Source organism: Temnothorax americanus, unplaced genomic scaffold (assembly GCF_048541705.1).
Source record: "Temnothorax americanus isolate GAGA-0224 unplaced genomic scaffold, ASM4854170v1 Scaffold2, whole genome shotgun sequence".
Classification (NCBI taxonomy): Eukaryota; Metazoa; Arthropoda; class Insecta; order Hymenoptera; family Formicidae; genus Temnothorax; species Temnothorax americanus.
The window spans coordinates 5,485,726-5,500,395 of NW_027509338.1; the positions used below are offsets into that span (position 1 = coordinate 5,485,726).

The window sequence follows — 14,670 nt, forward strand, 5'->3', positions numbered from 1 at the left end:
TGGTGCTCGCGCGTCCTATCGCACCTTTGTCTAACTCCAGCATGTTTCTTCTGAGAGAGACTGTCACCTCCGCGAGCTGTGTAAAATCTCCTCGACATAATAACATTGGATATAGCAAAAAGTCGAGACAGTGGAAAGGGGGAGATGAGATAATACACGATAATAAACTGTCGATCAATCGTAATTACCCGTACTTCGCAGAAATGGCGAATTAAATCGAAATTGGATGCTCATCAATTCGCTGGATTATAGACTTGGAAGAAAAATGTCACATGTAGAAAAAGCGATCCGTCTCGGTTCTTTCTTTTTTCTCTTCGGTTTAAAAACGCCGAGTTTTCCGAGTCGCTAATTTGCCGAGTCATTTACTTTAAAGATGCATAAAGCTTTCTCTGAAGATCGCTCGGCGCTCGCTGAGAGAGCAACAAATTAAATATACTGATGGTGAAACGTAAAACGAATATTGAAGCTAAGATATACAAAAATGTAACGTAAGTTGAGCGATATGTTGTACGGTCGTGTATATGTCAACGTTTCTTTCTATATCAAAAAAATTATTTAAACATATATATATATATATATATATATGTATATATAAAACAAAAAGAATGTATCACTATACAAAAGAATTACTTTTTTATAAAAACATGTCAATTAAAAGTCTTATAAAATCTCTTAGTAATTAAAGTGAATCGTGATCATTTGGCATAATGTCCGTTAATAAATTAAATAACTGTTGACCCATCAAGAGCAGAATTTTATTAACAAAAAATTTAGTGCTGAAATCTTACGCTCGTGAATCCCTCTTACGATCTGCGCTGAAGCGAGCGCGGTTCTAGAATAATAGCTCTTTCAAGAAAGGCATTAAATATACTAAAAGACGTAAAACGAACATCGAGATAAAAATGAACGGAAATGTGACGGGCAATATATTGTGCGATCGTATTTGTGTAGACGCGTTTCTTTTGTACTGAAGATTATTCAGAGTGCAAAATATTCATACCCGATTTTTTATCAAAAATTATCTGTCATATTATACAAAAATATTTAATTGACCAAACAATTTCGCGCGATTTTTTGTCAAAAAACTTTGAAATATATTTTTTTAAGGCCTCAAAAGATCAAAGTTTCTTTTTCATTCAAAGTGTTCTGCAATGACTGAAGAAGTGATAATCTTCTGATGGTGCAATGTTAGGATGAAGGTGCAATAGAAGATCTCAATTCAGCTGTCTAAGTTTGCGCTGAGTTTACATCAACGGTGATAAAAAATGGCCTTCTGAATGCCCGAATGCTTCTCCTGTAGATTGTTTCTTTCAAATTATCCAACTGTTAACGGTACTTTTCGAAATGAATCGTTTCGCCAACGGAGCGAAAAAAAGGATTACTGCCTTACAACCCCACCAAACAGATAGCGTCACCTTCTGTGGGTGCAAACCAGCTTTTAGTATGGGTTTATTTCTTTCCAAGTCTGTTTGAGACGAACTGAATTATTCCGGAACTGTAGAATCTATTTTTCATCATTAATCGCTCCAAAAGTGAAACTTTGACAAGTCTCTCGAGCAAGAAATTATGCCGCAAAGACTCGATTTACTTTAGTCAGAGAATAATATCAAGATAAGAATTTTATTAACGAAAAATTCAGTATTGGAATCTTACGTTCGTAAATCCTTCTAGCGACAGGTCCATAATCTTTCCGGTTATAATAGTAAGCCTCCTTTGTGATCTCAATATCATAAACAGAACGAGCTTGCGAACGAAACTCGTTGGGTTTGAAGTCGTATCAGATTGAATTATACGCCGCATCGCCGATCATTTTGCTCTGAAAAATGTTGTGTTGTCAATGAGATAAGTGACTAAATTGACTTCGTTTACACTATAAAAAAAGCAACAATTCAAGCGTAATATGAATACAGTACATACGGAAGACATCATGTGCTTCAATTATTTAAAAATATATATATTTGCCAAATAATTACGGAATTATTGGTATTAATTAAAGTAATTATCATTTAAACAATATACGTATTAATCATTTTAATAATTATTACTTAATATGTAAAAAAAACAGCACTTCTTTTTTTTAAGAAATAACATGTATAATTATTATTGTAGATGTAGGTATTGCAACACATTCATATATATTGTAAAAAAAAAAATTTAACTTGTCGATTAAACAGTTATGCATTCTCCATGATAAAATTGTTATTTAATATCACCATACAAATTATCATTATTTAATATCGTCAAACAATGTATGACTGAATCACGTATGTAAATTGACATCTCTACATTGCAAATCAAGCGTTAGGGTCTCAATGTACTTCCGGCCTTGGTACTAAGGTACTCTCCGTAAAACCAGAAGATAAACGCCTCTATAAAACACAATAGTTTTCATTAATGCCATCGATCATATTGCAATATAGAAATGCGATATATACTCCGTTCAACGAGAGATTGAGAGTAGGTAGGTTGGACGAAAACTCGTTCGTCACGCGCAGGTTTTCTCCCACGGAAGGCCTAGAAAGCCCTCCTCCACACACTACCGACTACCGTGCCGTATACGAGCGCGCTTACGCTCTCTCCACTTTGCCCGCCTATGCGCAGAACCAATAGTCTCAATAGTCTCAATCTCTCTCTCGTTGAACGGAGTATAGATCGCTACCGCTGCAAGACGCAGATCATTATTTCTTTCCAGCTTTGACGATCGATTACTTACTGTTACACTCATGAACTCTAAGCAGCAGATCACCAAAGTGCTCGACAAGAATTGGATTAGGACATGGATTATGTAACAAAAAATTTTTTCGATTTTGTCCGAAAAGATAATAATCTTTTGATGCCTGCCGATTAAGTTCCTTCATAATAGAAACAGCGAGACGTTCTTATTGGTTTTTTTCGGGACATCCCTCAATGCGTCACACAAAATATCTATTTGACCGCTCGTATGAAGAATCTGAAAGCACACATTGACGTCATTAAGACGTTATTAAGACGTCATTTGACGTCACTTTGCTACTTGGGAATATATATTACAAAATCTAATTGTGGGAAAAAAATAAGAAGAAAGTCTTCTTTTTGTATCTAAATATATCAGTGTCATATAACAATCCGAAGTTCGGATATCCATTGTTCTCTTTCACATTCAATAGTATATATGCTAAAATAAACATATTGCTAATAAATAAGTACAGTGTCGTAAAAGATACAGTAACTTCCGTCACACGATATCGTCTGGTTAGATAGATATAGCCTAAACATATAAAGAGACAATTTTTCTTTCGCAGATTGCACTCACTAACGTGTCGATCAGAGAGTTCGGTACACCAATCATGGCGGAAAATGCCAATTGATGAAGAAACTCCAGACACATAACGAGCTCGTACCACGGCGACTCGTTGCATCCGAATGGGAGCTGTAGCTTCAATGTAAACTCACGAACGAGCGTCTCGATTCCATCGACGTCGTAATTATTGGTCTGATGGTTTGATATACGAGCACGCCAAAACTATAGGAAAACGCAGCTCCTAAAGCCCGATTATCATGTTGGAGAAGCGTCGCTACAGATTTGCCTTAGTCGTCGTGGTCTGAATTTTGTGAATGGCAAAATTCTCTCCAGTCTGCAGCCATCGCAGCTAGAATGTCGTAAAATATACTGTGGTAGTTTATTCTATCCGAATGTAAGGATAAACAATTCGCACTAAGATTAGGAACACAATAAGATAGAAAAGAATGGCTCCCAGGAAGGGAGCAGGTCTGATTTTTTAGTGTACGCATTTAATGATAAAATATATAAAATATACAGCGGTAAACATAGTTTTATGTAAAAATTGATTGCACTTGAATATTATTGCAATAAAGTGGCAATGTTATATAAACAATATAATCAACAAACCAATCTAAACTAAAAACAATCGCAAATACATTTGAATGAAATACACTGCATCTTCTTTATTATATATATATTTTGATTTTATATTAAATAAATAGAAACTTTTGTTGAAAATTAGATAGAAGAAGACGCAAGATCTTTACTTAAGAAAAAAAAAGTTTTGCTGTGAGAATCATGGCTTTCAGGAATGATCTATATCAAATAAACTCGGTTTCCACCTTTGACTGCGTGAGAAATATTCTCTTACCGACTATTTGACCACAAAATAATCAGTTTCAGTGACATTATTACACTGTATTCCACGGTGACACTTAACCGTCCATCAGATGCGACATATGTCGTCGGTTAAGTGAATAACGACCCACTCGTACTGACAAAGTCTGCACTACGCCAGTGGTCAGTATATCCATCAAACACCCCGAAACAATACGGCGCATAGGCCAAATCCCAACAATTCGAAAACAAATTTGCACCGAAAGACCAACAGTGCTTGTAGTCGTCATTTTACCACGTCGTGACATTTTATACCAAAGTATACCAATACCGATATAACAATTTATACCCACATAAGGTTTAGCAGACGATTCGACATTTGCGTTATCCGAAATGTATAACTTGGAGCCTAGTATTCGACTACTAACGTCGTAAAGTCGACTTACAATGCCAATGGCTGCGTATGATTTTAAAACGATTGTAGAGCGGTAAGTTGATCACGCAAGGGTCGCCGAGTAAACGTGGCCATAGAAGTAATCACCGATCAATTGCAACCAACTGAAAACAAGTGTTCTGGTGGTTTACACCAGGGGATTAAAATTGCAACAATCGAGCGATGATTATGAGCGCATAATCGCACAACGTGTACAATGATTGCCTTATTTTGTCGTAAAAAATGTCTCCGAGACAAATTGGTTACTTGAATAATGTAGGAAACAGCTTTTCTACCTATATGCTTCATAGTAGCGATCGAGCTCGGGTCTGGAATAATGGCTCTTTGAAGAAACGTAAAAATACGGCAGAGAAAACGTTCTGAGATAATAAAAAAAAAAAATCATATAATAATATAACTATATTAATAAGATTTCTCCCTCATCTGTGTCACAGGATCAACTACGATATCATAATAAAAGCAAACAATTTATATTTCTTTGTATCCACGATGTGCGTTATTAAATTGTTACAATCAATTTATATAAAGAAATAAATAATATTTTGACTTTCTCACAACGTGTGTAGCTTCTTCGACATCAATACATTGCGTATAAAACAGATATGTACGACGCGGATGCTTTCAAACTCTGAAAAATTAAGTAATATGCAATATATATCAGTGCAATAAGTCTGTGCAAATAGATCGATAAAACAGTACTGTCATTGCAAATATGAATAATATAAATTATGTATAATATACTTATCATCTTAACAATAATTATACATATGGCATAAAAAAAGTGCGAGATACCAAAAGTTGCTTTCACATAATATGCGGTCAGCTGTATTGTATCCTTAAACTATCGTTTTGTTTAAAATGGTATTAAATCTGTTTTACATTATATTCACACATTTAATGAGAAATACAAATGAGAAATGCAAATGGCTAATTTTGATCCCACAATCAAAATAAACGTGTATTATAAGATAAATGAGATGTTAAACGTAAAGTATAAAATATAATTCTTATCATTCTCTCTTTTCATAGTAAAAACGATATAATATAAACATCTGATATATATTACAATATGTCTATTCTTAACTTATATGTAGCTATGAGAAAAGTCCACAATTTCATCAATTTATTGAAATCTTACGTTCGTGAATCCAGCCAGTGATAAATCCATAAATTTCCCCGCAGTGATCGTCAGCCGTCTTTGCGATCTCATTATCACAAACAGCAAAATGCGACAATCTCGAGGCTTGAAAGTATACCAAACAGATTTATATACAGCGTCGCCGATCGTTTGGCTCTAAAATACAAATGTATGACAAAAGTGCACGTAGAAAAACGAGATGTTGTCCTTGTCACGTAGTGCTTCATTTTTACATTAGCAATCTCTCCAAAACGATCCAATCTTTTATAACACAACGTAGCGATCTTTTTTAACAACCTGACACGAAAAAAGAAAAAATTGACAAAAATGATTTCGGGTACTCACCTTATTACTCAAATATTCGCCAGCGAAACAAAAGATAAACGCTTCCAAAGTGATAGCGATATAAAAAAATAGGGTCTTCACTAACATCCTGGTGCCTTCATCTGTACCCAATGACTGCAAATCCAGAAAAGAGTCAGAAAGAAAGTTCGACGTTCGCTGTAAAGCAGAGATCTCAGACGCGCGGGCAGAGCAAGCGGTCATCTCCCACTATCGTGCCAACATTGCCAACTCGCGAGGGTCGCAATGGGCCTTGTGTGAAGGATAAAAGAAAAGGAGATCGAGGATATCCGGTCAGACTTATTGCTTTTCGAGATGGAGAGATGAATCTTCAAAGAGCTCGAAATCATGCCAATACGTTCACATATAGAAATCTTTTTACTTGCTTTCTGCCTGCGGCGAGGTAATGGCGATTCGTGTCTACCGTGCGGTTTGAATAAATTAACATGAGTGTGTGAATCGGAGACAGCTGCCATTTCGAATACCATGAAGTGCTCGAAGCAAAAACACGTGTAGCACATAAAACGTAAGTAACTTATAATACCGTAAGTAACGTAAAGTAACATATAGTAACATATAAATAACTGTACGTCTAGAAATAAGATTAAAAGTTTATATTGTCATTTGTTTCCGATCCAGATGTTCCACGTGTCTGTGCAATGTGCGAGTGTAATATGCATCACGTCATTTGTCATCATCAGATCTACTTAATACGCATAACTTTTATAAAGCACAATAATTAGTGCGGTGGAAAAATTATAAAGTATGTACGAAAAATCTAAATTTTTTTAACAAAGCGTTTGCGTTTGCAGATCTCGGATACTCACGGTTACTATGAGGAACCCGATGCAACATATAATCACCGTATTCGAAAGAAATTGCATCAGCGCGATGTCAGAGAAAAGACTCTCGATGTTCTCCGAGAAAGTGATAATCTTGTGGTGCTTATTGATTAAGGATCTTACGATGGCAGAAGGTAAATCATATTCGTTATCCTTAGGACAAATCTCTTCCACTTCCTGTTGCATAAGGTCTATTTGCCCCCCAATGTGCAGCATCTGTATATTATTAGTAAAATAAACGTTATAATTATTCAGTTACATGGCTGCTAAACAAAAGTATTTCGATTGTGTCGACAATATTGCATAAAAACAATCTTTAGTCATTTATATAACTTTTAGACATTACTATAAAATATAGCATATGTATGAAAGAAAGAACGTATACGTATAACAATAATTATATTGTGTGTGGACCTCCTCTAAATAATTATATTAAACGCTCAAGCTAGTTGCTTGAGAAAATGTCAAAACTTTTTACAGTATATTAGCATCACATTTAATAATCCTATAATTAGCAAAAACGTAATTATTTTGATGGTCCAACATCATTATTTTCAGATCTGTATACGTATCTGGTCCAATTTTTATATACTTTTATTTTTTCCAGGAAACCATTATTCTTTCCGTGTATTTATCACACACACACACAAATAAGAAAAAATAGTTAATAAGTATAAACATTTTGACCGATAAGTGATTCTTACAAATAAATAAGACCGAATTGATAAAGACATATCCATCTACCATTGGAGGGATTCGAGGTCCAGGTTCGAACCTTGGTTAGAGTGATATTTTTTACAGTAAATTCTTTACACAGTAATTTAAAAGGATCCTTTTTGAGTGTCAAAAAGTTAAATCGATTATCAATTTAAGTATGTTGAATTTACTGTTCTAACTGTGTTTCAAGACAGACAAATGATCAACTCGTAATCTAAGGATGAAACGTGTATACAAATATTATTAGGCTACAATTAATCAGCCCGACCGAAAACGGCATATTTCTATTAATTTGTGACAAAAAATTTCTGCTAAATAAAGTGCGATGTATAATTTGTCTCGCAGGTATCCTGCAATATATGCAAGCCTGTACTTGGCCTAAAAAAGGGAGAAACAGATGGCCACGCTGACCGTTTCAAACTCTTTTTCAGGTACTAACGTCGTCAAAATAAATGGAAACGCCAGCCGGCCCACGGTAAAGCATTAAAACGAAGCAAAATGTGGTCGCAAGGTCTTGTTCACCTCGCGATATATGGGAATAAGGGAGTGATGGGACATGAAGCAACCGGGAAAGGGACCACCCCTCCCAAGCATGGAAACCAACGTGGAGCCGACGTTACGTTCGCATGCGCATAGATCTAAGATCGAAAGCGTAAACGACGCGAGCCTGATGAACTCAAAAGAGGGGATAAGGTTGAGATCTGCGCCGGCTTGCGGTCATCGATCGCTCCTAACTCCTAGCGATCGAGAAACTGTCTCGAAACGTTTCACGTATATGACACGTGTGTTACCTGCGCCTATGTTTTGTGCCATTTAGCTTCTGTTTTGCTATCTTTCGTGCAATTTACTTTTTCTTAAAATGCTTTTTTTGCATTCGTACCTCGCGCATAAATCGCGATCTAAATAACAAATACAATATTGTGTTGATTTTTTTGCTTTTGATTAGTTTTATCTATATAGGAATTGTTTGTTTGTTTTAATTGATATTTTTATTACTCTTTAAAGAAATTAAAATACTAATTCATTTATTTTTTAATAATTAAATAAATCAACATTTTAGTTCGCAAAACAATAAGTTTACGATATAAGAGAAATGTATTATATGGTCTGATAAAAGTAAAACAAATCGCTTTAAATCAAAACGCTTTAAACACAATTTTACATGTTGTTCAGTAAGCAACAAAGTGTTTTTTAATCTTGGCTCTTTCTCTCATATCAGACTCTGCAGCACGCGACGTATTCCCCTTCAGCATTTATATTAATATTTATTGACTTGATTCAATCTGTTCTTCAATTAAACGACATTATTTACTTCACTCGAATATATAAAACAAAACGTTCCACATTTTACAGTTTTGGAAAATTCTTCTTTTTGACTTCCTGAGTTTTTAAATAATATCTTGAGCATATTTTTATCTTATATTATGTATTGTTCCTATATACAGATCATTTATATTCAACTGCTAAAAGTATAAGAGACGCCGTCACGCAATTATTTAACAATTTCTCTTTTACTGTTTCTTGCGAAATTGATCTCATTGTAAATGTGAAAGAAGTGAAGCACAAAAATATTATAAAAATACACAATAACGGAAGAAATAATAAATAGTTACTATATATTTGCACTACGCATTGACAGAATTTAGACAGCTAAATTAAATCACAATAAGAAATAAATTTTTAATAAAATAGAAATTGAAAGTCACACAGAACTCATCAAGTATACTATGCTACAAATTATTAACGACTAACTGATTCGAAGAAAGCAATCGATGAAAAAATCCTTTCAGTATCGACAATATCGGTTTTTTTAGGATCGACATAACATATAAACAATCAAATATCTATGATGTTATTAAAAATATCTTCGTTCAACTATGAATTGTTCAAAAAAAAATTGATATGCTATAATTTGATCAGTTTCATAAATTATTGTATATATACACAATATCTACATGCAAAATATTTGTAATATTTATTATCTCGTAAAATCTTTGTCTATTAAATCTTCCAGAAGTAGAAATATCTTTTTATCTAACGACGCATTTTTATGTTACAGAGAGGATAAAAGGGATTTTTATTAAGAATAAAAGAAATTGCTTCTTTTTGTCATTAAGAATTACTCATGCATGCATTACAAAATTATAAAAATAATATTCCAATGCGTTGATCGAAACACAGCAATAAAAATTGTAAACGCTGTCGATCGCGCAACTCACCAACGTAACCATTAATGCGTCGAGCATGCCTATGGCGCAGGAGATCGCCATTAACTGAACAAATTGCACGCACACCACAATCTCGTAGATCGGCGATTTGCAGAATGCGAAGGGCAGTTCCATTTTTATAAGCAACTCTCGACAATCGTCATCAGTCTGCTTGCGAAAGTTGACGGACCCGGTGCTGTAAAGCAACACCGCCGTCGAATAAACACCGATGGTCAATTTTGAGCAGCGATGCGCGAGGACCGCCTTGTCGATCATGGCGTACATGTTGAAATACTCGCGCCAGTCGTTGGACATCGCTGTCAGAAGATCGTTGAATATTCTGCAATGCAACACTTCGCAACGCGACGCAACACTAATCTACATTCGCGGAGAAATGCGCTCCTCCAGCTCGCGAGAGAAGAGAAACACGAAGTCAATTGCCAAGTTAGTTTTCTCTTTTCTCTTCATCAAAGACAGAAGTTTCTGACTATTAAATGTTTCTGAATAGCTGCACTGTATATTACTAATTAATGCAAAGTAAAAAAAATCATAACATTTACATTATTTTTACAGCACAAGACGTTTTTTTTCAAACAGCCCGACTAGGCATTAATTTAGTGACACTTTGTTGCTTGGCAATCAACGTATTTCACATATTATTATTATTATCTTCAATTTTTAAGGATTAATTTAACATGAAAATACGACGAATTTTTATTTATAAGTAGCACATTACCGGTTATTGGTCCACAGGACAATCAGCTTAAAGAAGAGAAGACTGTACGGCAAGGTGGTGCTTAAACTGTCTATCAGATTCAGCAATTCTTCGGCGCTGAAGTGCGCCAGAAGATAATGATACTGGAAGATCAACCCTGTTCCCATCACCAGTGTCCAAAGCAGTCTGAAGAAAATCGATGAATTTGGCCATATCCCAGTAAGACGGAGGCCGATTTCGACCGGTCGACTGACAGTGCTGATCGGTATCATCGCGCGTAAAACTCCACGTTTCCTTTTTTTTTCACTCCGTTAACGGAGCAGAACGAAACGGACGTAAGTTCCTGACGAGAGGCTTCCGTACGATCGCTGCACGTACTCGCTGAAGGATAAGCTTCAAGATATTAACATGAAGATCAGATACGGCCCCACCTTAACGGCCGCCGACCAATCGCGAACGCTAGACGTGTATTTTCGTGGTGTGCTTAGAAATGCAGAAAGAAAAAGTTACAACGATCGAATGATGATTGCAGGTCTCGAACGAGCGAAGAATCGACGAGGGCGCTATTTGGTAGCTTCCGGAACGGGAAAACCCCCTGTCGCCCGTTATTGCCGAGTGATTTACTTTAATAATGCAAGAAAATAGGAAAAAGTTGCGGCGTGCCAGTGCAAGAGCAAAAATCGCCAGAATGACCGTCGTCGAGAGAAGTTTCTGAAAGTAGCGAACATAAGTTCCAGCTATAAGAACATAGTGCTGAATCTTCGCGAATGATCGGTCGAGATGCATAAAAAAATGCAACAGGAAGAAAATAAATCATATGTAATTTTGATTTGGATGTGAATTTAAAGTGATTTTGGATCGGCAATCTATATGCTGATATATTTATGTGTCTACTGATACAGATGTCTATATCTGCCCTGAACAAGAGAATTTTAATAGAAATTGAAGACGATAAGCATTAAAATAGAACTTTGTACGATAAAAATGGCGAGGTAAATACTACTTCATATATTTTTAAATCATAAGAACATTTAGCATGTATATAGATATATATCTCTTCATCTTGTTCTTGAAGTTTGTAAAGAGATAAGCGGAACATGTAAGCAATGATAAAAGTGAGTAAAATTATATGAAAATAAAATATTTACGTAGCACACATAATGACTTAAAATAATACAATACATGTATACATATAATATCCAAATATGTGTACGTTTATGTAGACTTTGCAAATGATATATTTTTGTTGATCAAGACATTGCAAGCAGCACCGATACGTAAGAAGCAGAAGCTTTCAGAATCTGAAACATAACATCGTTTTACATTTGAAAGAATCTTGTGGTTTAAAAAACATTTTTAATATCTTACACTCGCAAAAACTTCCAAAGATAGATCGTTAAATTTCCCGATTGTTAAAGTCAATCGCTTCTGTGATCTTAATATTAAAATTAATAAAATTCGACTTTCGCTGGGCTTCGCATTATACCAAAGAGCCTCATAAGCTGCTTTTGCGACTGACTTGCTCTGCAAAAAAAAAGAAAAAACTAGCAATAAAATCGTGCCATTCATAAAATATTTAAGCAGATCGTTTGCGAAAAGAATCTGCTTTCTAAAGATTTATATTATTATGCTGAAAAATTTGCATAATAAAACAATTGTCTACAAAGTAAAAATTAATTTTTATACATATCACTAGTATTAGGTTGGCCAATAAGTCCGTGCGGTTATTTATAAGTAACATTTATAAGTAAAAAACCGCACGGACTTATTGGCCAACCTAATATATTTATGGCAAAATATTTAATCTAAACCTTATTGCTAAGATATTCTCCAGCAAAGCAAAAGATGAACGCTTCCAAAGTGATAGCGATATAAAAGAACAGGGACTTCAATAACATGATATACCCTTCGTTACCTTCGATAGACTGAAACGTTGAAAAAAAGAGTTTACTTCATTTAACGTATATATATATGTATGTTACATATCGAGTTTATATAATTCACTTATAGCTATGTATATTATTATACATGCATATATGTACATATATATTATCTACATATGCTGTATATCACTTATCTAGCGCGAGATATTTATTTAAAAAAACTCACTATCACGATCACGAATGCTATGCAACATATAACAAACGTGTTCGTAAGAAACTGCATTAGTGCAATGTAAGAGAAAAGATTCTCGATATTGTCTGAGAACGCAATGACATTTTGATGTTTGCGAATAACTGCGCTCTTTGCGTCCTTATATGATTTATATTCGCAGTCTTTTGAGAAGAGTTTGAGTAACCCTCGGCACACAATGTCTATTTGCCCGCTTATGTGAAATATCTAAAAGTTTAAGTCACTTTGAAAAACGGACAAATTCACATATATTCACATATCATCATCACATATCATATATTCACATATATTCACATATATTCACATATCATCATCACATATCATATATTCACATATATTCACATATTCACATTTCACATATATACAGATCATCGCATTTATACACTATTAAATGATATATTTAATACAAAACATTCATTAAAAGAGCAAATGAAAGAAACTTACCAGTGTTAAGATCAGTGCGTCCAGCATCCCAATTACCGAGGCGTTGCTCAACAACTGTATAAACTGAATGAACATAACGATTTCGTAAACAGGAGAGAATTCGTAAACGAAAGGGAATTCCATCTTAAGAAAGAGCTGATTCTCCCCTGTGCCGGACCCGTTGTTGCTGTTAAATTCCATTATGACGGAGACGTAGATCACAACGGCTGTCGAATACACCCCGATAATTAACATCGAGCAACGATGAGAAAGAATTGCTTTATTCGTCATGGCGCGCACGTTGAAGGCGACGGTGCCGCAGTTGCGCCAGTCTTGCGACATCAATGTCAAAATGTCGTTAAACAATCTGAAAAGATTGTTATCTCTCCATATCATACAAACTAATTAGTCTGATTGCAGATTTCAAAGTATATATAAAAGAAAATTGTAACTACAAATTTTTTATGGACAGGAAAACGGGATTACTACAGTTTCCAAATTCTTCTCTCTGTCATTTTTCTATACCTTAAAAAAGGGGCGTCAAATATTGACGAATAACTATTCGATGGTACGCAAAAGTTCAGCTTCTTACTTCTGATTCTGCCAGAGAATAATCAGCTTCAAGCAGAGCAAACTGTAAGGCAACGTGGTGCTGACGCTGTCCACTAGATCGAGAAAATTTGCGGTTTCGATGCAGACGACGATATATCTGAACTGGAATGTTTGAGCGAGGCCTAAGGAAATCGTCCACAAGATCCGATATAAGATATTGTAAGATCCCGGCCAAATCCCGATAGCGCGCAGCCCGAACTCAACCAAGGGGCTCACGGTGGACGTAAGATCCATTTTACGTTAACTTTAACATAGAAACCGTATTCGGCGCGTTTGACAGTAAGCTTCTCTTAATATCGCCTTTTAATAGCAGCCGTCGAAAAGTTACCACGTCGCAACATCGAGTAATCCTCAAGAATTCCAGAGGGTTCGTCGCCCAGGCATGAACCCGGTGATCGTCGACCAGTCGAAATTATTCATCGCACACATACGTGGCATATTATAAGAGAGGAAAAGTACTACGGCTATGATTTCAGGTTTGCCGAAGGGAAAATAATATATCATAGGTAATAAAGTTTCGTGCTCCTCCACGTCGAATATCTCCAGGTGTGCGATCGCAATGTTATTTGCTTTAAAAATGCAAAAGGTGCGTTTCGGGTAAGCTTGTGCATCGTGATGCACTACCGAGTTATAATCGAAAGTAAGATGGAGAACTTCGCAAGGGAGGGAGCCGAGGGAGTCGGACATCTTCGACACAACCGATGCGCGAAGCGCGACGCAGTGTTCTGTGTTCAACCACCCAGTGTGCAGTGTCAAGAGTGGATATTTCAAGTTGCTTTATATCTAGTGTGCTGTGTGTATTATATGTGCTGTGTTCTTAAATTTATTACTTCATAATAGACATTAATCAATAGACTTATTTACTCAAGAGAAATGGCTGATTGATGTTTCTTGCAATATATTTTATGTTACCGGACAAATAATTTTGTTATAAATTGGCCTCTCTTTGTTCTTTTTTTCTTTATTAATCGATGGACTTATCTCTATT

At 35.4% G+C, this 14,670-nt stretch overlaps 1 protein-coding gene across 1 annotated transcript; it reads right to left on the reverse strand.

Moving 5' to 3' along the window:
• Positions 1 to 103: 103 nt before the first annotated feature.
• Positions 104 to 13,916, reverse strand: LOC143896911 (uncharacterized). Its single transcript, XM_077405075.1, has 14 exons — positions 13,663 to 13,916; positions 13,092 to 13,437; positions 12,624 to 12,854; positions 12,326 to 12,439; positions 11,883 to 12,038; positions 11,772 to 11,815; positions 10,536 to 10,826; positions 9,812 to 10,139; positions 6,861 to 7,091; positions 6,037 to 6,150; positions 5,692 to 5,847; positions 3,293 to 3,629; positions 2,714 to 2,950; positions 104 to 2,369 (listed from the first exon to the last, which is right to left on the reverse strand). Exons 1-12 carry the CDS (start codon positions 13,914 to 13,916, stop codon positions 3,555 to 3,557), a joined length of 2,340 nt encoding a protein of 779 aa, XP_077261201.1. The 3' UTR covers positions 104 to 2,369; positions 2,714 to 2,950; positions 3,293 to 3,554.
• Positions 13,917 to 14,670: the final 754 nt, after the last annotated feature.